Source organism: Lissotriton vulgaris, chromosome 9 (genome assembly GCF_964263255.1).
Source record: "Lissotriton vulgaris chromosome 9, aLisVul1.2, whole genome shotgun sequence".
Classification (NCBI taxonomy): Eukaryota; Metazoa; Chordata; class Amphibia; order Caudata; family Salamandridae; genus Lissotriton; species Lissotriton vulgaris.
The window spans coordinates 247,528,066-247,552,449 of record NC_141697.1 but is presented as its reverse complement, the minus strand read 5'-3'; the positions used below and the strand labels follow the sequence as shown (position 1 = coordinate 247,552,449).

Below are 24,384 nucleotides of genomic sequence, written 5' to 3'. Positions count from 1 at the left end.
GAAAAGGGCCGTAGACGCTGACAATGTTCTTGTTGAATGCGCTTTGACTTTCCTTGATAAAGGTCTGTTGGCCTTGTCATGACAGAAAGTAATTGTAGAAGACAACCACCTAGCAATAGTTGCTTTTGTGACAGCTTGACCCAAGGTGTCTTTGCCATAAGCAACAAAAAGTTGTGTAGATTTGCGGATGTCCTTTGTTTTCTGAAGATAAAACTTCAGGCACCTTTTCACATCCAGAGAATGTAAGACCTTCTCCGCAGGAGTTTTCGGATCCGGGAAAAAGGTTCCGAGTTTGACCGGCTGATTAATGTGGCATTGAGTTGGTACTTTAGGAATGAACTTTGGATTGGTTCTAAGCGTAACAAAGTCTTTAGAGAATTGTAGGAAAGGGTGAGTAATAGTGAAGGCCTGTATTTCACTAACTCTGCGAGCTGACGTAAGAGCCACTTTCCAAGTATGAAACTTTAGTTCCGTTTTATGAATCGGTTCAAAAGGCCTTTTTAGAAGCTGAGAAAGAACAATATTAAGATCCCACTCAGGAGGAGGAGGGCGAACTGGTGGAAAAGCTCGGAATAGCCCCTTAAGGAATTGTTTGATCAAAGTGGATGAACATAAGGATGGTTTGTTGGAACTCTTCCTGAATCTGGATATCGCTGCCAGATGCACTTTAATAGAAGAAAAAGCTAGACCAGCCTTAGCCAACGACAGTAGGTATGGAAGGATGGCTTCAGGAGGAGATTGAAGTGGATGAACATCATTATCTCCACACCATGAGCAGAATCTCTTCCACTTAAAACGATATGTTTTGATGGTACTTTGCGCACGTGCTTGCGACAATATTGACCTGCAATCCGAGGAGATGTTTAGGTCCTTGAACTCTAGGAAGTCAGGAGCCAAGCGTGCAAGTCCAGCGATTGAGCATCCGGATGATTGATTTGACCTCCCTCCCTTGTCAACATCGACACTGTCGGTTTGAGACGAAACGGAGGTTGTTGAGAGAGCAGAAGGGGCTCCTGAAACCAAAATTGCCTTGGCCAACGGGGAGCAATGAGGATGAGAGTGCAGTGTTCCCTCTTCATCTTTTGCAGCACCTTCGGAATGAGCGGAATCGGAGGATAGGCGTACGCGAACATTCCGGTCCATCTCATCAGGAGGGCATTTCCTCTTGACCCCCGTTCTGGGAACCTGCTGGCATAAAACAGGCATTTGCTGTTTTGTTGTGTGGCAAACAAATCCAGCGTCGGCGTCCCCCAAAGCCGAAAGATCATCTCTACTTGATGTTGTTCGAGCTCCCATTCGTGACAGCCTGTGAACGTTCTGCTGAGACTGTCTGCTAGAGAGTTCCGAATTCCTTGTACATGCTCTGCTCTGCTCTGAGGGATATGCCGTGGCGCAGGGCACATTCCCACATCTCCTGAGCTTCCAGCGACAGGGTGAGAGATTTCGTTCCTCCCTGTTTGTTTATGTAGAACATGCTGGTGGTATTGTCCGTACGCACCAGCACGGACGAATTCACAATCCTTGGCAGTAAGGCTTGTAGAGAGAGAAAAATGGCCCTTAGTTCCAAGCTGTTGATGTGCCTCTGTTGGTACTGGCGAGACCATCTTCCCTGGATCTGAAGGTCCTGAAGGTGGCCTCCCCAACCTTCCATGGATGCATCCGTAGTCAGGGTGAACTCTGGAATCTCTTGGAAAAAGGTGAGGCCCGGCGACAAATTGTGAGCCTTTGACCACCAAAGAAGAGCGGGTTTCATTTTGGCAGTTACTTTGATGCGGTCGTCGAATGATCCCTCGACTTGCTTCCACTGACGAAGTAACTCTTCTTGCAACGGTCTCATTCTGAGTCTCGCCATAGGAATGAGGCTGATCGCAGATGAGCACATCCCTAGTAGGGAAGCGTATATCCGAACTGAAAGTGACTTTCTTGCGAATATCTGTCTTGCTAGTTTTACCAGTTTGTTTTGTCGCTCTTGAGTCAGATATGCTTTGCATTGGCATGTGTTCAAGACTGCACCCAGAAATGTCAATTCTTGACGAGGTTGGAGCTGGGATTTCCTCGAAATGAGGGTTAGTCCTAGATTCGAGAAGAGAGAAAGCGTACTCCTGACTGCTTCCATTGTTGAGTTTCTGGTTGGACTTTTAAAACAACCAGTCGTCGAGGTATGGGAAAACTTGCATTCCCTGGGACCTCAACATTGCTACCACCGGAGCCAGGCATTTGGTAAAGATTCTGGGGGCCGATTTTAGGCCGAATGGAAGCACTTTGAACTGGAAATGGACGCCGGCCACTTGAAACCTTAGGAATTTGCGGTATTTCGGGTGAATAGGGATGTGGAAGTAGGAGTCTTGTAGATCCAGAGAAGCCATAAAGTCCCCTTTGTTGAGACAATTCAGAATGTCCTTCAACGTTACCATGCGGAAACTCTGTTTCTTTAGATATTTGTTGAGTTTGCGCAAATCCAATATTGGACGCCACTCTTCCGAATTTTTCTCCACGAGGAAGAAGCGAGAATAAAACCCCCTCCCCTTCTGAGAAGGAGGGACTCGTTCTATTGCATTCTTGTGTTGCATCTTTAAGGCTTCTTTGAAGAGTAAGTGAAGACAAGGGGGAGGGGGACCCCTGGGCGGCGTTGTTGGGAGGCTTCTGCAAAAACTCCAGAGTGTGTCCCTTGCTGACCAGATCCAGGACCCACTGATCTGAAGTTATCTTCCGCCATTGGTGGTAAAAGGCAGAGATTTTGGCGCCCACGGGAAGGGAAAGGTGAGTGGCTGACATCCGGCAAAGCTCATTGGCGCTTGTTGGAATCTCGCCCTTGATTGCCTGAGCGTCGTTTCCCTCCTTGCCGAGAGAAAGAACCAGAGGCAGGCTGCCTGTAAGAAGATGGATAGTAAGGTTTGTTGTAGGTAGATTGATACGGACGATTTTGTTGTTTGGAATAATTGCCTCTGGAGGAGTAACCACGGCCTCTTGCTCCTCTAAAGGATCCCCTCTTGTATTGCAGGGTACCAAGAGATTTAGCTGTATCAGTATCAGTTTTAATAGCCAGTAAAGCATCATCAATGTGCTTCCCAAACAGTGAATCGCCATCGAATGCCATGTCCAAGATTTTGGTTTGGACCTCAGGCCTGAAGGTGGTAGCCCTGAGCCAACCTTGACGCCGAAGCACAGCTGCTCCAGCCAATTGCCTGAAATTGGTGTTTGAAATGTCCAGGGCGCAATCAAGGATTTCGGAGGCCGCCCTTTCACCCTCTTATACAATTCTGCGCACCTCCATATGATGATCCTCAGGGATCAAATCAAGATATTCCGTGAGCTCGGACCACATTTGTCTATCATAACGAGCCAGGATAGCTAATGAATTAGCAGCTTTAATGGAGGCCACTGCATTTGCTGAAAACTTCTTTCCAATTGCATCAAGTCTTCTGCCCTCCTTGTCAGGTGGTGTTGAAATGGGAGCAGAAGGATTTTTGGATTTTTGCTGTGCAGCCTGGGATATGACAGAATCAGGTCGAGGGTGACCTATTAAACAAGCTGGAGTATCAGATGGTGCTCGATACTTTTTCTCTATCCTTGGAAGGACTGCAGGAATGGAAGCGGGCGTTTTCATTAGGTTGAGGCCTTCCTTCCATATATAATCAATAATGGGAATAGCCCTGGTCACTCTGGGATATCCCTCTTTAAAGTCATGTAAGAAGCAGTCCGACTGTTCAACTTTGACAGCCAATTCAAATCTATTAGCAGCTCTCTGCATAATATTATGGAAGCCGCCAATATCTTCAGGTGGAGAATCTGAAGGACGGGGCGCAGGTGGAGAAGGCATAGGAATGACATATTCTTCCCAAGGATCCACAGGTGTTTTATCCGGCAACTCTCCCTCTTCCCTGCTTTCTTCATCATCATTGGAAGACGTGTCCGTATCATTTTGGGGAACTGGACTAGTATTTTGCTTTGGCGACAATGAAGCCCTTGGTGACGGAAGTCTTCGCGCGTCAACTGGAACAGGCGACCCAGCGGGTGCAACCTGAGTTGATGGAAATCTTTGGTGATAATCCGCCAACATAGCCTGCAAATCCTGTATTAAGGAAGTTGGTAAATGAGTAGTGTCCTCAGACCGAGAAGGTCTAGTATGAGGTGACTGATATGGCGTGGAATAAACGTCGTGTATAATGATCATGGACTTCTTCCTCATCATCCTCTTGATATTTAATATTTAATTGAGAAGGGTGACGGGCAATCCCAAAAGGACCGTCATCCTCTTCCCCTTCATCTGACTCCTCCTCCATATATGTCTCCAAAAAGTGCGATGGCAAAAGCGGAGAAATGTGTGAATAATCCTGCCTTTGATACGTTTTCATCTGAAAATGAGTGTATTGTATCTTTGTTGGAGGTGAACCGTGCAACAGATGAGCAGATGCCACTGCGGAAGCCACTGTTACAGGGATCTCCGTCGACGGTCCAGACAATGACAAAGATTTTGCCGTCGACGGGGTCGTCAATGGTGTCTTCGTCGACGAACCTTTCATCGTCGGGACTGTCGATATTGTCTTCGTCGACGAGTCCCTCGTCGTCGGGACCGTCGATGGTGTCTTCATCGACGAGCTCTTCGTCGGCATGTCCGTCGCTGGTGTCTTCATCGACGAGTCCTTCGTCGACGAGGCCGTCGATGATGTCTTCGTCGAAGAGTCTTTAGTCGGCGAGTCCTGTCGACGATGTCTTCGTCGACTATGATGTCGGCTTCGTTGTCGTCGACGGAGCAGAAGATTTAGTCGACGGAGCCGTCGTCGACGTAAACGTCGATGACAACTTGGTTTTAGTCAGCAATGGTTTAACAGACATCAACGGTGAGGTAATAGCTGAAGTGGTGACCATAGAAGTAGATGAGGAGGCAGAAGTCAAAGTAGTAGTAGGTACAGACACCAGAGAAACAGTCTTAGCCTGGTTTGTACTCACAGTTGAAGAAGCTGATGCACTCTTAGAGGGTTCTGAGGCTTTCTGAGAGGTTTTAAGTTTTTTCTTTCTCTCAGGAGAAGCACTTTCTTTGGATCTAGCTCTCTTGCTGGAGGTAGAGGCTTTGTCCTCATCATCAGTGGAAGAAGACTTCAACCACAAAAGAACCCTTGCCTCCCTATCCCTGATAGTTTTCTGAGGGAAGGTACGGCAAATTCTACAGTCCTTCACAATATGTGAAGGGTGCAGGCAATAAATACAGTCAGAGTGCTGGTCATCCACATGGACCCTCTTCTTGTAGCAGGTCCCACAAGCTTTGAAAAGAGCCTTCTTTTAAGACATTTTAAGGAAAAAAGATCAACAACTGAGTAGGCACTCAGGGAGACTCCCTTACACACGAAGTGCGGTGAAAATCTGAGGAGAACTGCCTGAGCTGGGAAGGTTCTAGAGGGTGAGGACAGCTGATTGGCTGAGGCTACTATTTCAGGTCTTTTTACATAATGATGTAGATAGGCTGCTAAGTTTTGAGGCCTAGCTAGGCCTTTAGGCTTTTCCAGCCTACTACAGAAAATATTTAGGCACTGCTATTGTATATATTTTACCGTGGGACTCCCGCCTCGACGACGGGGAATGATTCAGGCATGTGAATCTATGAAAGATACCCTAATACTGGATAACTACAGGTTTGGAACTTATCGACTTAGGATGTAAAACAGAAGCTTAATCAGTGGTTAGACAAAAATGTTGTTCACCTAGCTTGATTGTACTACAGGCTTCATCATATGCGGTACAATCAAGCTAGGACTACATTTCCCAGCGTGCCACACTGAAAGAATACACATCAAGAGAGCACGACTCCACACCACAGTCCAGACCTCACTGTGAGCAAACAACAATCCTGATTACAAAAGATAGCACCGATACGGAGGGACAAGGCGAAACTCCGCTGTGTATTAACCACCGCGGTGCAGGACTACATTCCCCGGCCTCCGAAGAGAATACCGCGTCCCTCAAAGCAGGCTAAAGGTGCGTCGCAGAACCGAGACTGCATCACAACTTGAATGCTATTTAAAAGCAAGAATGACTTGGAGCTGCTATATATAAGGCTCGGGGAAACCAAGTAGGTCAATGGCAGGACGACTTCCCATGACAAAGTTAGTCTTGGAGGCATATTATGAGTAGAAGACATTACGGACAGCGCAGTGAAACACACATTTTAATCATTGTAAAATGTATTATCGTAGTGTTTGACTACAAGAATCGCCCTTCCCCGCCAGTGCATTATGGAGCTAAAATAATCAACACAGAGTGTAGGTCATAGGTCAAGCCTTTATGGGACCTTGTGTGTGCATGAGACCACAGTTTGTTCTATTTATTTTCTTACTTTGTGTGCCACTTTATATGTTTTTAAATGTTGCCAAAAAGCAGTGTGATTGCAATGAACGTGAAACTGGGGCCATCTCAGGTGTGTGCCCTGACGAACAGACAAAGCATGATGTGATATTACGAAATGGGCATGAATATATATCCTACGTGAAGTTATAAATTATATATTTTTCTCCAATTCTAGATAATACAGAGGAACAAGTCTACAATGGTAAGTATTTGCGAGCATGCTTCATTCTTGTATGTGTGATAGGGTCACACCATCAATGAATTGAGATAATAGGTAATACCGACCGATATATTGTAGATATTAGATTTTCACAGGTCCTGGAAAAAGCCTGCTGACCTTTAGAGGCATATAAAGAGGTTGAAAAATGTCGACCCACAGATGTTTTGGGCCATTATACATACCCAGTTACATCATTCTGTTTTTAACCTTGCAAAGGACCTCAGATTAAAATACCAGAGGATCCAGGATGCAACTTTAATATGGACACAATCTCTCCCTCTTAGTAAAGTGCTCCACTAACAAATTGCACCGAGCCCACCCATTCACAGGTGAGGTACCTGTGGGTGAGGATTCTACACAAATATCCCAGATATGCCAGGATCCCACTAACTACCTTTTGTAGCAGAGGGATCACAGAAGATAAGGTTAACCCTCTTGATTGTGTAGACGGGATTAAAATCAGCAGGCTGAAGGTACCCTTTTCATAGCTTCTAACTCCGCCGCCCCCCCCCCCCCAAAAGTGTGATACACATTTAAAATCTCCACACACTAAGAGAAAAACAGATGTCTACAGACTACAGTTTGCCTACACAACAAAGAATGGAAATTAGAGCAGACACAAAAAAGTGTTGAGTGAGCAAAGAAATGGATTTCAAGTAATAAATAATAATCAGGTACAGTATAGTGCTCCGGTCCAAAAAGCAAAAAAATGTAATGCATCACTACAGTGTATTATGGACACTAGCTGGATTGCTTTAAATGATGGGGTAATAACAGGAATGAAGGTGTGGGGGGACAGAGCGCCCGAGGCAGCGAGGACGATCTTCAGCAACAGTGTCTGGAGCACATTAACCCGTTAACCGCGGCGGGAATTCCACCGCTGTGCGGGTGATTTATGACTGGACGTGGTCAGGACGTCGGACGCCCGGGGCCGTCTGACGCACGCAAAGGGTTAATGGAGAAAAAGAAATGAGACAACCATCAAAGTGGGAATCTTCTCGGCGACGGTAATGGGAGAAACAGGACTGAGGACCACAAACTTTCACTGTTGAACATGTCAAGAACTGGGGCAACGTCGAGACTTCTGATCCGATGACAGAGAAAACCAATCTAATGGAATCGGTGCTCATGAGCATTCAAAACTAAAGGAGAAGTCCTAGATACCTCATGACTCGAAAGACTTCTTCGAAGAAAAACAAGTTCCAACGGTCAGAGCCCGAAACTAAATGATAGGAGTATGCACAGCAAGTGTATCTATAGCGCCACATGCGATGAACATTTATTTTTGTACAGTACCTGTCATCCATTGGCTACTGTGGTTTGACTGGCTTTTCCCACAGATTGGCATCAGCACACAGCATGTAGTGGATTTGAACTACTGCGATCAGTAATTCCCATCCATAATACACCATGTTCACACCAGCGATAGGACATTAAACCCCAAAGCTAACCCTGTATAACTTGATCCAGGGGTCTTAGGCCATTCCCAATTCAGTCTTTAAAAAAAATATATGTATATTTTAATATGTTGCCCAGTAGCTGCAAACATACTACCACACCTCTCACAAATATTTACATGTTCAAGTACACTATATTTATTTTGACTTTGTTTCTATATGGATGCCTGGCAGGTTGGAACAGTACAGTAAAATGGACACCAGTGAACATGGCCATCTTGGGATAACAAACAAGATGGCAGTTGCGCACACATGCATGCATATGTGTCACACCAGATGAGTACACATGTGGGTTTACACTACAAACAAAAACCTGTTTTGGTCAACCCACAAATCTTAACGAAAGGGACACAGCCCACTAATATTATCTAGACCTATCACTGCAATGAAATGAGAAACTGGACAACAGAGTATCAGAACGTGTGTTCTTGAACTGAATAAAACTAGATGTTTGGGGACAATATCCGACACAAAGGTAGAATGTAAACAGAATGTGTTGTGGTAGAACTGAAAAATGTGTCTTCTTTAGAAGCTAAATAGTATGCCTTGCAATATCTGAGCTGTTTTTGTAATGCAGGAATCAAAGAAAACGGTTTGCTATCGGTCACAATTTGGCAAAGTAGGTTTGCTATCTTTCACAATTTGGCAAATCATGGTAATAGTTTAACAACATAGGAAAATGATCATACTTACATGTTGAGATGGGCCTGATGGAGCATACTGCCCTGGTGCTGGATACGACCCCGGAGGAGCAGAAAACTGGCCTGGTGGTGGAGGACCCCATGTCCCAGGTGGAACGGAACCCCATGGTACTGCAGGTGCAACTCCAGCTGGCTGGGAGTATGGCCCGGCGGTTGAATAAGGCAGGTTTGGTGCTGGATACTGCCCTCCCATCGTGGATCCATACGGCCCAGATGGCATGGAGCCCCATGGCCCAAGAGGTGAAGGGGCAGCTGGATCGGTTTGACCAAATGGCCTAGGAGGTACAGGAAATGGAGCATTAGGTGCAGGATATGGCACAGTAGGTGCAGAAGAAGGCCCAGATTGACCAGGATATGAACTCGAGGGTCCAGGAGGGGCAGGATTCGGATGGAATCCTGGTGCACTTGCAGGGGCTGATGGGTAAGGTCCCACAGGTGCAGAAGGATAAGGACCAGCAGTAGCAGAGGGATACTGTCCACCAGGTCCTGGTGGGTACTGTCCGCCAGGCCCACACGCATACGGTCCAGCAGGAGCAGTTGGGTACTGCCCAGTAGGAGCAGTTGGGTACTGCCCAGCAGGAGCAGTCTGGTACTGCCCAGCAGGGCCAGAGGGGTGCTGTCCAGCAGGGGCAGGTGGATATTGTCCAGGAGGGTGCTGTCCAGGAGGGTGCTGTCCAGCAGGTCCAGGAGGGTATTGCCCAGCCGGCCCAGGGGGGTGCTGTCCAGCCGGTCCAGAAGGGTACGGTGCAGCAGGATAAGGGCCAGTTGGGGTTGGTCCATATGGTGCATTTGAAGATGGTGCAGTAGGTGCAGGCACTTGTGTCCCAGAAGACGGGGGAGCAGTTGGTGTATTTCCCCAAGCATTAGAACTTGGCCATCCCTGGGGATCATTTCTTGGGTTGTTTACGTTTGTGTGCTTAGTAGAATCTGGTAAAGCATCTGCCAACTAAGATAAAACAAAAACAATAGTTTAACTGATAAAAACTGACTGCTTAAAAGAATCAGTATTTTAAAAATGTGCACTTGTTACAGGAATGCTACCAACTCTACTTCCTTCAATAGTAAAAAGACTGCATTCCAATACACTAAACAGAAGTCCAGTAAAAGGAGGCAATGACTATGAAAGAGAAACAGTGCAAAAAAGAAAGTCTCCACTTACCTTACATAAATGGATGACAGACTAGGAAACACCAGCCTCAACTGGAGCCAATTACAACATGACCAAAAGAATATTAAAATGGCACAAGGAATTCTTTTTAGGTCTTGCCAATGCGCTTGCGCATTGCTCCAGCGAGATTAGAGTAAGCGGAAAAGAAAAGTCTACCAAAACGGCTGCGGATCGCATAAAGTTCATGTGATCTATGCACGTGCACACCATCGCCAGCCACATAACACACCACCATTTGTCTGTGCCTCGGCATCAGACTTCAAAGGCTGCCGCTCCCCGTCCCACCCCCCACCACAGCAATGCAGAGAGCTTGTTTCTGGACAAAAGTGAAAGCCTACCGTGCTTGTTTACAGTAGCCTTGCTCCTCAAATGCTGTTGCTGTGTTGCCATCTCTCTAGGGACACTCAGCTTGAAGACACTCAACTTGCTAGCTGCAATGCTACATCCACTAGGCTTGGCCTCTAGACACGCTGATCCCTCGCAGACTGTGCTGACTCTGCCCCTCCTGATTCTGAAACTGACCAACGCAGTTACCACGCAGTCACTTCTCTCTGTCTTTTGATGTTTGCCCTGCCACCATTTACTTCGGACCCTCACCCTCACACCTCCTCACCCTCACACATCACATCACTCAGGGGCACCACCACATCACTCGGGGACACCACCACATCACTCGGGGACACCGCCACATCACTCGGGGACACCGCCACATCACTCGGGGACACCGCCACATCACTCGGGGACACCGCCACATCACCCGAGGACACCGCCACATCACCTGGGGACACCGCCACATCACCCGGGGACAGCGCCACATCACCCGGGGACAGCGCCACATCACCCGGGGACACCGCCACATCACCCGGGGACACCGCCACATCACCCGGGGACACCGCCACATCACCCGGGGACACCGCCACATCACCCGGGGACACCGCCACATCACCCGGGGACACCACCACATCACTCAGGGAACACCACCACATCACTCAGGGAACACCACCACATCACTCAGGGAACACCACCACATCACTCAGGGAACACCACCACATCACTAGGGGGACACCACCACATCATTCAGGGACATCACTCAGGGACACCACCACATCACTCAGGGACATCACTCGGGGGACACCACCACATCACTCGGGGGACACCACCAGATCTGGTAGATATATATACCCAGATAAAGGAATTTATTTCTCGTTGGAATTTTCCTATAATGTCTTTATCAAAATGGAGAGGGATTGTATAAAAACGAAGAGTGGCCTTAGGTAGTATAGACATTTTAACTAAATTAACCTTCCCCAGAATGGATAACGGGAGGAGCACCCATGATTTCATTTGTTTATGACAGTCACGGAGGACTCGGGATAGATTGGTGTCAGCCAGTTTGTTAATACCTTGGGTAATTGTAACCCAGAGGTAACGTATACTGCAGCTTGTCTGATAGACAGTGTGCGGGATGTTCCGGGTCATGACTTCTGTCTTGCCAGCATTTACCTCGTATCGGAAACCTTACCAAACTCCTCCGCCAGTTTAATTACTACCGGGAGAGTTCTGTCTAGGCCTGCTGACAATATCAAAATATCATCCGCATACAGTGCTACCCTTCCCTCTTAAACCCAATATCTAAAAGATTCTATATAAGGGTTATTCCTTAATTTCTGTTCAAATGGTTCGATTATATATATGTATGAACAATTGTTACTTACCTGTAAACAGGTGGTTCTCCAGTATTGGGTGTCTTTCATAGATTCACATGCTTGAATATTCCCCGTCGTCGAAGTGGGAGTCCCACGGTAAATAAAATAGCAATAACATACTAATAACATATGTATGTAAATACATAACACAAAATATATACTAGAAAAAACATAGCAAACACTCAAAAAACTATTCCTACATAGGAATACATGGTAGAGAGCGAAAATACTTGTAACATAATCCTGTCATTATGTTAGTCCAAACTACAGCCAATCAGGCGCCAGCACCCATCCAGAACTTTCTCCTCAGAGCTCAGTCCTTCAGATTTTTGTAGCACAAGAGTGACAAAAGAGTTGATGAGGAGAAGCGAGCCTCTGAGGGGAGGTGGGTGGGTCGCATGTGAATCTATGAAATACACCAATACTGGAGAACCACCTGTTTACAGGTAAGTAACAATTGTTCTTCTCCAGTATTAGGGTGTCTTTCATAGATTCACATGCTTGAATAGAATAGAGAGCAGTAACAGCCGAAGAGGCCCAAATTGCCATGCAACAGCATGGAGAAAGTCAATGAAACAATAATACAGTCATGCAAGAACTGATAGTAATCATATAAAACCATAATAGAGGAGGGAAGACAGAGGCTCACCTTAGTTAAAAAGATGACGAAGTACTGCCTGTCCCACTGCTGTATCCACCTCGTTGATGGCATCCAGGCAGTAGTGTTTCGTGAACGTGTACCTGTTGGACCACGTGGCTGCTCTGCAGATCTGATGATGCGGCACACCAGCAAACAGAGCGGTAGCGGATGACATTGTCCTGGTGGAATGAGCCCTCACTGAAGATTAGAGGCTTGCCGGCTTGCTGATGGCAGAAGACAATGGCTGAAGAAATCCGACGTGCAATAGTTGGCTTGGTAACAGGGCGCCCTTTACGCATGCGTCCATAGGCAATGAACAGTTGATCGGACGTGCGAAAGGGGGCTGTCCTGTTGATGTAAAATTTAAGGCATCTTTTGATGTCCAAAGATTGCAGTCGTTGCTCTGCCGGAGATTGAGAATCAGACAAGAAGGTCTTTAAGAAAAACAGGTTCATTTAGATGAGAATCCGTAGGTACCTTTGGCAAAAAGGTTGGGTTGGTGTGAAGCACCACACAGTCAGATTTGAATTGGAGAAAAGGAGGTTTAATAGTGAAAGCTTTAAGATTACTCACGCAACAAGATGTCAGACCAAGGAGAAGGGCTACCTTCCAGGTCAGAAACTTTAATTCCGCCCTATGGATAGGCTCGAATGGCGCCTTCATTAGTTGAGCCAAGACGACATTGAGATGTCAAGTGGGAGGAGGATGCCGGAAAGGTGGGAACTTCGGAACAATCCTTTGAAAAACGGACAATTAACTCTGGAAGAGCAGAGAGAGGAGGAGCCATCCTGCCAGAAAAGAGAGATTGCCACCAAGAAAACTCTCAAAGTAGCATGGGAAAGCCTAGATTGAGCCAGGTGCAGAAAGAACGGAAGTAGCTACTCCGGAGTGGAATGGATAGGATGGATATTAGCAGCCGCGCACCAATGACAGAACCTCTTCCATTTGAGTTTGTAGGTCTTAATGGTAGACGGAGCTCTGGCCGGAGCGAGAATGTCTCTGCATTCCGGCGAAATATTTAAATGTGCAAATTCAAGGTGCTCAGGTTCCAGGCCGACAATTGAAGAGAGGAGGGGTTCGGATGGCAAATCTGACCCTTGTCCATCGTGAGGAGGTCTGCTCGAGGATGGAGGAGGATGGGCTCGCACTGGGACAGAAGGAGCAACTCCGAGAACCACGCCTGTCGGGGCCATCTGGGGCCGATCAGGAGAATGTGGCATGGTTGCCTCCGCATCTTCCACAGCACACGAGGCACCAGCGGAATCGGAGGAAAAGCGTAGGCTAATAGATCGTACCAATTCACCAATCAATCAATCAATCAATCATCGCATTTATATAGCGCACTAGTGGGTCTCAAGGCGCTGTGGGAGGGGGATCTGCTACTGCTCGAACAGCCAGGTCTTGAGTTGCTTCCTGAAGGCGAGGTGGTCCTGGGTCAGGCGGAGGGAGTTCCATGTCTTGGCGGCGAGGTAGGAGAAGGACCGTCCCCCTGCGGTGGCTCTACGGATGCGGGGGACGGCGGCGAGGGCGTGGCTGGTCGATTGAAGCTGGCGTTTGGGAGCGTAGAAGTTGAGGCGGCTGTTGAGGTATCCTGGGCCTTGGCTGTGTAGGGCTTTGTGTGCGTGGCCGAGGAGACGGAAGGTGATTCTCTTGTTGACCGGGAGCCAATGCAGGTCTCTCAGGTGTCCGGAGATGTGGCTGCGGCGGGGGATGTCCAGGATGAGTCGTGCTGAGGCGTTCTGGATCCGCTGGAGTCTCTTCTGGAGTTTGGCGGTGGTTCCGGCGTAGAGGGTGTTGCCGTAGTCCAGACGGCTGGTGACGAGGGCCTGGGTAACAGTCTTCCTGGTCTCAGTGGGGATCCACCGGAAGATCTTACGTAGCATGCGCAGGAAGTTGAAGCACGACGAGGAGACGGCGTTGACTTGTCTGGTCATGGAGAGGGAGGAGTCCAGGATGAAGCCCAGGCTGCGTGCGTGGTCTGTTGGTTTGGGCGCGCTGCCTAGGGCGGGGGGCCACCAAGAGTCATCCCAAGCGGCGGGTGAGGATCCTAAGATGAGGACTTCCGTCTTATCTGAGTTGTTTCAGGCGGCTTTTCTTCATCCATTCGGCTACCTCTTTCATCCCTTCGTGAAGGTTGGCTCTGGCGGTGGCGGAGTCGTTGGTAAGGGAGAGGATCAGCTGGGTGTCGTCGGCGTAGGAGATAATGTTGAGGTTGTTCTGGCGTGCGATGTCTGCGAGGGGGCTCATGTAGATGTTGAAGAGGGTCGGACTGAGCGAGGAGCCTTGAGGGACGCCGCAGATGACTTCGGTGGCTTCAGATCTGAACGGAGGGAGGCGGACTCTGTGTCCTTCCGGCGAGGAAGGAGATGATCCACTCCAGTGCCTTCTCCTGGACTCCGACGTTGCTGAGGCGTTGTACTAGGGTACGATGGCAGACAGTGTCGAAGGCCGCGGAGAGGTCTAGGAGGATGAGGGCCGCTGTTTCTCCGTTGTCGAGCAGCGCTCGGATGTCATCGGTGACTGCGATCAGGGCGGTCTCGGTGCTGTGGTTGGCCCGGAAGCCAGACTGCGAGGGGTCGAGGGATCCGTTCGTCTCGAGGAAGGCGGCCAGCTGCTTGTTGGCGGTCTTCTCGATGATTTTTGCAGGAAACGGGAGCAGCGAGATGGGGCGGTAGCTTTTGAGGTCGGTGGGGTCAGCCGATGGCTTCTTGAGTAGAGCGCCGAGTTCGGCGTGCTTCCAGCTCTCTGGGAAGGTAGCGGTGTCGAAGGATGTGTTGATGATGTCCCGCAGGTGGGGTGCGATGACCGCGTCGGCCTTGTAGAAGACGTGGTGAGGGAAGGGGTCGGTCGGAGATCCGGAGTGGATGGAGTTCATCGTGCGGACGGTGTCTTCGGTGCTGATCGGAGTCCAGGCGCGGAGGGTGGTGGTGGTGGGGGGCAGTGGTTCGGTCGTGGTGTTCGTCGGTTGAGTGCTAAAGCTGTTGTGTATGTCCGCGATCTTGTTCATCAAAAGGGCATTCCCGCACGACCCGTGATGGCGATGCCAACTTGCGTAAGATGGGCATTTCTGGTTCTCCGGGCTTTCAAAGAGATCCAGAGACGGACTACCGCACCATTGAAAAACGAGGTCGAGAGTTGGTTGATGCAACTCCCACTCGTGGGTCGGCGACGTGGATCTGCTGAGGAAATCTGCTAGGATGTTGGAGATGCCTAGTAGATGCACAGCCGTCAGGGTAACTTGATGACGGATTGCCCAATCCCAGATCAACTGAGCCAGCCGAGACAAGAGTGGAGACCTGGTTCCGCCCTGCTTGTTGACATAGTGCATACTGGTGGTATTGTCCGTCTGAACGAGCACAGACTCCGCTTGAATCACAGGATGGAATGACTTGAGTGCCAGAAAGATGGCCATCAACTCCAGCCTGTTGATGTGCCAAGAACGCTGAAGCAAAGACCATTTGCCCTTGATGGAGGTCTTGAAGGTGAGCACCCCAGCCTTCTAAGGAGGCGTCTGTTAGCATGAGTTCTGGAGAGGAAAGAAGTCCCTGTTGCAAGGTTGGATGGTTGCACCCACCACTGGAGAGCTGCTCATGCGAGCGGAGACACCGACGAGGTCGTTGAAAGAACCGGTGACCTGACGCCACTGTAAGTCCAATTCCTCCTGAATGGGGCGAGTCCGCAGCCTGCAATTTGGGATCAGTGCAATACAAGACAATGCCATCCCCAGAAATTACTTTAAGATCCGGACTGAAACCGACTGCTTTGCCCGAATCAGAGACACCAAGCGGAGGATTTTTTGATGACGCTCTTGGGACACGAATGCCTTTGCAAGCGTTGTGTCTAAAGTGGCCCCCTGAAAATTCCTGCGGGGGCCGGGTCGACCTGGGACTTGTTGGCATTGATGGCGAGGCCGAGAGATCGAAACACGTCCTGACAAAGGTGAGTGTCTTGAAGCAGCTGCGTGTGAGACTGACTTGAGGAGGCAGTTGTCCAGATATTGAAAGATCTGGACGCCCTGGAGATGCATGTAAGCCACCACTGGAGCCAACACTTTCGTGAAGACACGAGGGGCGGATCGGAGGCTGAAAGGCAACACCTTGAACTGGAAATCTCTCAGTCCCACCCGGAAGCGCAAGTACTTCCGATGTCGAGGGAGAATTGGAACATGGAAATAAGCATCCTGAAGGTCGATGGTCGTCATGAAGTCGCCCATGGAGAGAAGACGCAAGATCTCTAGTAGTGTAAGCATGCGGAAGGATTGGCTCTTGAGATACCTGTTGAGTGCTCGCAAATCCAGGATCGGTCGCCAGTCTCCCGTCCGGAGTATTAGGAAAAAACTGGAATAGAATCACTTTTCCTTCTGAGACTTGGGAACCACTTTGACAGCACCTTTCTGAATTAGAAGACAAACTTGATGGAAAAGCTCCTTGAAGTGGGGAGGAGGCGGTGGATTGGGTGGAGGAATCTGGATGAACTCTAGAGCATGGCCCTTCGCCACAATGTCCAGAACCCAGCGGTCCGAGGTGATGGAGGACCACTGAGAAAAGAACAGGGAGATTCGACCTCCAACACTAGGGGGGGATACACAAGTAATTCTCGTTTGGAAGTGGATCCTCTAAATGAGGATTTTCCCCTGTAGGATTTGGACGACTGCTGTCGGGTGGACTGCTGTTGGTTGGAGGAGTAACGTTGATTAACTTGGTGGTAGGAGTGATATTGAGTTTTTCCTCCGCGAAAAGTTGAGGAGGTGCAGCGTCCACGTGCACAACGAAAAGGCTGCTTCCGAAACTGTAAAGTCCCCAATGAGCGAGCAGTATCACTGTCCTTCTTAATGGACTGTAATGCCTCATCTACATGCGACCCAAAAAGCGACTCGCCGTCATACGGCATATCAAGGATTTTTGCCTGTACCTCCTGGTGGAAAGAGGTGGACCGTAACCAACCCTGCCTCCGCAAGACCGCTGCCCCAGCAAGCTGACGAAAGCCAGTGTACGCAATGTCAACTGCGCAGTCAATAATTTCCTCCGATGTTCTCTCTCCGTCCTGCAGAATCTTTAAGGCTTCCGCCTTGGAAGCGTCAGGGATGAGGGCCACCAGGGCAGACAAGTCCGACCACATCTGGCGGTCGTAGCGCCCTAAGATGGCTTAAGCATTAGCCGCTCTCACCGTAGTGGATGCCATTGTGGAGAATTTGCGTCCAATAGCGTCCAGGCGACGACCCTCCCGATCCGGAGGAGCCGTAATTGGAGAAGCCGATTACGTGAACATCGCTGTGCAGCTTGAGTGACCACTGAGTCAGGTTTTGGATGAGCAACAAGGCACGCTGGAGATCCAATGGGCGCCTTATATTTTTTCTCAAAGGGGAGGCAGTTGTGCTGGTAGTGAATTTGGAGTTTGCATTAATTTCACCCCCTCAGTCCATATGAAATCTATGATGGGAAAAGTGTGGACTTGCTTGACGGTTGATTTTTAAAATCATAAAAAGGTAACAGTCCTCCTCCCTCTGGACTCTGGGCAGCTTAAAATGCTGGGCCGCTCTATCCATCAGCTGATGGAAACTTGAAATGTCCACCGGAGGTGAATCCCCGGGCTCCACCGGAGGAGGGAAAGGTGTCTGGATTGGGTAGTCGTCCCACTCAGCCATGTGGGTGGGTCATCATCGTGAACTTCTCCATCTTCCCGTTCTGGAATGACGTCGTCATAATCAACAGGGTACACAGTAGTGTGTATTTTAACTGAAGTCTGAACTCGAGGAGAAGGCTTTGGTGGCTGTGGTGGTGGAACAGCTACAGGAGCCGCCGCAGCCGCATGAGGCACAGGCGAACCCTGTTGAGAGAGCGGGAAACGCCGGTTGTATTCATCCAACATATGTTGGAGATTTGAGATGAGCGACAAAGGCAATGTCGCAGTTGGAACCTGCACAGAATGTTCCTCTGCCTGAGAATATGGGTCGTCGTCATCATCACCATAATCCTGGCACTTGATAATTAAATCCGAAGGACTGCGTGCCACTCTGAAGGAATCATCCACATCATTGTCAGAGTCAGAGTCCTGCTCAGAGCCCGTGGCAAACATGGGTGAGGGAGGCTGTGGATCTGGGAGGGACAGCTGGTCAACTGGCCACTTACGACGATGGTGCAAGTGGTCAAAGGCAGAGGAGCCAGACCCAGTGGAAGAAAAAAAAGGCCCCAAAGGCAAGGAAGCAAAATAAGATGGAACCATCGTCGACGGTGTCGTCGACTGTGCAGACGACGATGATGGTATAGCCGTCTACTGAGTCGCTGCAGAAGGATTCACCGTCGACGGAGCTGCCATCGACGGAACAATCGTAGACGGTAAGTTCGTCTACGAAGTCGTCCTAGTCGTTGATGAAGCCGCCATCGACGGAGTTGTCGTCGACGAAGAAGATTTCTTGTGAGCTTTCGTCGACAATTAGATTGCTGACGAAGAAGCAGATTTCTTAGTCGATGACGAGGCAATAGGTATCGTCGACGGGACAGTCTTCAAGCTAATCGATAACTTCGTCGACATGGAAAACGCCGACATTGCAGTCTACGACGATCCGGAGGCTGATGTTGTCGTCGCCGTCGACGATCCAGAGACGGCAGATCTCGTTGTCGGGACGATCGTCGACACTCCCGTCGACTATGAAACATGTTTCGAAGCAGGAACATGATGGGAGGCAGCAGAAGACGCCTGAGAGCAAGGTCTCGTGAGAGCAGACATAGTAGGCGGTGGTGAGGACACCGCAGGAGCCACAGACCGTCAAAGTTTCTTCCTTTTTAGAAAAGGATAAGGCATATCCTGCACACTACTACGCTTAGAGGCTGCTTGAGAAGGTCCAGGTGGCAGGCTTTCTGCATCAGACAGTGCCGAATCCTTATCGTTATGTCTCTGAAGTCAAAGGAGGAGAAGGCCTTCTCTGTCCTTAAGGGTCTTGGTAGAGAAAGTTCTGCAAAACTTGCATTTACCAACCTCATGGTCGGGATAAAGACAATGCACTTCTTGTGGGGGTCCTCAGAGTAAAGATACAATTTCCCACAAGAAGAACAAGTTCTAAATAAAGACTTCTTACTTGAAGACATGCTGAGAAGACAGGAAAACTTGAAGAAGTTGAGAAATCTGAGAAGAGCTCAGGAAGACTCCCTTCACACGATGTGCGGTAGAAAATCTGAGGGACTGAGCTCTGACGAGAAGTTTCTGGAAGGGTGCTGGCACCTGATTGGCTGTAGTTTGACTAACATAATGTCAGCAATATGTTACAAGTGTTTTCGCTCTCTACCATGTATTCCTATGTAGGAATTGTTTTTTGAGTATTTGTTAAGTTTTTTCTAGTACATATTTTATGAGTTATGCATTTACATACATATGTTATTAGTAGGTTATTGCTATTTTATTTACCATGGGACTCCCACTTCGACGAAGGGGAAAATTCAAGCATGTGAATCTATGAAAGACACCCTAATACTGGAGAAGATAGATAGATAGGATAGATAGATAGATAGATAGATAGGATAGATAGAACAACAAGGGGGAAAGAGGGAAACCCTGTTGGGTTCCTCTGGTTGTACCAAATGGCTTTGTAAGGCAACCATTCACCAGGAGCTTAGCTGATGGGGATTTATATATCAACTGTATGGCACGGCAAAACCGGACACCCAAATTACATTTGTCCAGGACTTCCAATAGGTAAATCCAATTTACTCTATCGAAAGCCTTGGTGGCATCTAGAGTCTGCTGCAAGGGGGAGTAAATAGGTAGAGGCAATGTCTATTGCCCCAACCAGGTCATAGGTGGGGTCTGCTAACTGTCTCCCCTTCACAAACCCCTTTTTGTCAGGGTGAAGTATGTCTCCAACCCCCTCCCCCAATCTAGTAACCAAAATAATTGTTTAGATTTTAGAATCGGTATTCAAAAACGAGATGGGCCGATAGGACCCACACCTGGAGGGGTTTTTACCTGGTTTCAAGATTAGGACTAGAGTAGCATCATTCCATGTTACCGGTGGACTGCCTCCATCCATGAAGATTTTATTGAAAAGGTGGGTTACTGTTGGAATTAAACCCTCCCCAAGTGATCAATATAATTCACTTGGAAGCCCATCCGGGCCAGCCGCTTTACCCCTTTTCCCACTCACCAATGCTTTTCTCACTTCCTCCTGTGTGATGTGCCGCCCCAAGTTTAGTTGTTGTTTGGAGCTGATAGGTGTTAAAGTGATATTCTCCAACCAAGATTTGGCCTTAAATTTATCATCTGTGGAGGTCTCTTTCGATATCTCCTGGATATAATCCAGGAAGGCCTCTCCAATACCATCATCTGAAGAAATGGAGGGTTCCCCATTACCCACTGAGATCTCCTCAATATGGTTCCGAAGCTGATCTGCTTTGATTTTCCAAGCTAATAATTTCCCAGCTAATTCCCCATACTCAAAATGGGCCATCTTGCTCACCTCCCACCTGCGCATAAGCCGCCCCTGGAGAACACTCAATTTGCTCCTTCAACTTCCTATTTGCTTCCTGATCTTCTTCTGACCGATTCCCTCTTGGGTGTTTAATTTTAACTCCACTTTCCTTATTTCTTCCTCCAAAACTATGATCTCTTCTCCGTATTTTACGTCTATAACTTGCCCTGTTGGTTATTATACCCCTCAAAAAAGCCTTGAGAGTATCCCAAACTGTAGTGATATCGGCAGTTCCCAAGCTGGTCTCTAAAAATTGGTTTGTTTCCCAGGAGAGAAAGCTTGTCTCGTCCTCTTAAAGTACTTCAAGTAACAGAGTGTGGTCAAAAGACCAAACTATGACCTGTTAAGTCTGTAGGCATTGCAGAGTCAATAGCATACCACAGTGGTCCAGCGATGGCAGATATGTTATGTGCTTTACTCGGTCTCTAAGAGTATGGCTGATCAGTATATAGTCAATTCGTGACTTATGTTTGTACTTAAAATTCCTATACGATACGCCCATCTGTTGCCCTGACCTTTCTCTCCAGATATCGCAAAAACACAATTGGGACATTATTGCCAAGAGGGATACCCTTGATCTCGAAGGGGCGATTGCTCTACTATTGGGAGATTAATCTAATTTGGGATCAAGAAAAATATTAAAGTCTCCTGCCCATATTACCGGAACAGGGAAGTCATGTAGATGCGAGAAAATAGTTTGGAGGATAGAGGGATCATCATGATTCGGACCGTAATAGCGAACTAATGTAAAGAGGGCCTCTCTGACAGTGACCTTCAATATCAGCCACCTTCCCCTTGGGTCACCCTTGTATTGTAAAATCTGTGCTTTAGCTGATTTTTTTTTTTTTACATCAACACCCCCCTTATACTAGCCGTCTGGTCAATACATGCGAAATATTCCATCCATTTTCTGTGATTTTAATATATCTTTCATTTCTCCCTCAAGAAGATGAGTCTCCTGGATAACCAAGACCTGGGAGGGGGAATCTTAGATATAAGATTTTTCTTCTACGCGGCCCCCTACTCAAGCCCTTCACATTCCAGCACAATATCTTAAAAGTATTAATTTAAATGGATACTACGCCCTCCATGCCCTCCTTATTACAATACAGCAATAGCACCTTGACTTTAGTTTTAAATGTGTTTTATTAATTTTTTCAACACAAGCAATGATAGACATCATGATATAACATAAAGGCTTCAGGCATACACAGCTGGCGGGACAGACTAACATGTCTTCCCTCAGAACGAGAAGACATTTGAGGTTGAAATGCCTAAAGGGAATATGGATGTCAGAAAAGCGGCTAGTGACCGCTATAAGAAGATGCGATAAGGAAATCAACAACCAAACCCACCCCCCCCAACCGCAAACCCGTCCCCCCTCCCCCACCCCATCCAGTGTGCCAAGTACCGGCAGAAAGTTTTTCAGTAGACCAATATTGACCGGTGTAAAAGACCGGGTGTTCAATGAGGGTCGCGTGGAGCATCGGATAGGCGTAGAAGAACAAGTTACTTACCTTCGGTAACGCTTTTTCTGGTAGATACTATATCTGCCTGTGGATTCCTCACCTTGTGAATATCCCCTTGCGTCAGCAACATTCGGAAAATCTTTTCATAGCCTCGCGCCGACGTGGATAGGACGTCACAGAGACACGGCTCCGCTCGCGACTCCGCTGACGTCACGACGCCTACAATAGGCCCACGCCGGCGTGACGACATCAGTTCCGCCCTTTTTTCCGTGCCATCGAGGCACACGGACGGACCAATGACATAAGCAATATACACAGTATACACAACAAACAATTGCCAAGGAGAAAAACACACATAGTGTAGAGCAAATGCAAGAAAGCAAATAAAACAACTCCTTAACAATCCAATATATTAACAATATAATACAGTAACACTGGTAAAGAAGAGTGGACAACGGGGAGGCGGGTGGGTCAGTGAGGAATCCACAGGCAGATATAGTATCTACCAGAAAAAGCGTTACCGAAGGTAAGTAACTTGTTCTTCTGATAGATACAGCTGCCGTGTGGATTCCTCACCTTGTGAATAGAGTCCCACAGCAGTCCCCACTCCCGGAGGAGGGTGTCCACTCTTCTAAACCAGGAAATACTGAAGGACAGAGCGCGCAAAGTGGCCGTCCCTCCTGACTTCGGTATCTAAGCAGTAATGCTTCGCGAAAGTGTGGAGGGAAGACCAAGTTGCTGCCCTACAAATATCCTCTACAGGAACACCTCTAGCCAAAGCAGAGGTTGACGACTTAGCTCTCGTAGAGTGAGCCCTTATACCCTCTGGAGGTTCCTTACCGGCCAAAGAGTAGCATATCTTTATACAGAGGACAAACCATCTTGATAAAGTTCTTTTATGGACCGCTCTTCCCTTCTTGCAGCCAGCAAAGCCAATGAAGAGTTGGTCATCCAAGCGACAGTGTTTAGTTCTGTCCAAATAAAAAGACACCGCCCTCTTAGGGTCCAGACGGTGTTACCTCTCCTCTTCCTTGGAAGGATGTGGGGGGAGGATAGAAGGTAGGGAGGGTAATGGATTGACCAAGGTGGAAAGGAGTCACCACCTTAGGAAGAAAAGCAGCCCTGGTCCTTAGAACCATCCGATCAGCATGTATGGTCAGGAACGGGGGCTTGGAACTTAGAGCTTGAAGCTCACTCACCCTCCTTGCCGAGTTTATTGCAACGAGGAAAACTGCCTTAAAGGTTAAAAGCCTCATAGGACATTTATGAAGAGGCTCAAAGGGAGCGCCCATCAGAAAAGTCAAAACAAGATTCAAGTCCCACTGAGGTACAATAAAAGGAGTAGGAGGGAACTTGTTTACAAGACCCTTCAAAAACCTTAAAACTACAGGAGACTTAAAAAGAGAGGGCTGGTCAGGCAAACAAATAAAAGCCGACAGAGCCGAAAGATAGCCCTTAACCGTGGCAACTGCAAGCCCTTGTTGTGCCAAAGAAAGAGCAAACCGGAGCACATCTGACAAACGGGCTCTCAAAGGGTCAATTTCATTCTCACCACACCAAGTGACAAGTCTAGACCATCTACATGAGTTACGCCTGGCAGACAGAATGACATCCACCACGTCAGGCGTGAGAGAATAGGAAATCAGGTTGCCCCGTTCAATCTCCAGGCATGAAGGTGCAATGTCTGGAGGTGGGGGTGTAGAACCTGCCCCTCCATCTGAGAGAGGAGGTCTGCCCTGAGAGGGAGACGGAGCGGCGGGTGAGAGGAGAGGTGGAGTAGATCTGTATACCACACCCTTCTTGGCCAATCCGGGGTGACCAATATAACTTGGGCCCGGTCTTGGCGAATCATCCTCAGAACCCGAGGAATCAAGGGTATGGGAGGAAACGCGTAAAGGAGTTGATTTCCCCAACTCAACTGAAACGCGTCCCCAAGGCTCCCTGCATCGGATACTGGAGACTGCAGAAAGACGGGCAGTGAGCATTCTCGCGAGTGGCAAATAGGTCCACCCGAAGAGTCCCCCACGTCCGAAAGACGTGACGAACCACCTCCGGGTGAAGCCTCCACTCGTGGTCGGCAGAGAACTGCCGACTGAGACTGTCTGCACGCACGTTCAGAACTCCGGCCAGATGATTTGCCATCAGACAAATCCGGTGGTCCTGAACCCAGGACCAGAGACGCAAAGCCTCTCTGCAGAGACACTGCGACCCCACTCTTCC

At 48.4% G+C, this 24,384-nt stretch overlaps 1 protein-coding gene across 2 annotated transcripts in view; it reads right to left on the bottom strand.

Annotated features, from left to right (window-relative positions):
* Positions 1–24,384, bottom strand: part of MAPK1IP1L (mitogen-activated protein kinase 1 interacting protein 1 like) — a 212,427-nt gene that overhangs the window by 115,747 nt on the left and 72,296 nt on the right. For both annotated transcript variants that reach the window (XM_086937438.1, XM_086937439.1), the window contains exon 3: positions 8,713–9,666. In XM_086937438.1, the coding sequence (XP_086793564.1) occupies positions 8,713–9,666 (954 nt within the window). The remainder of the gene's footprint in view (positions 1–8,712; positions 9,667–24,384) is intronic.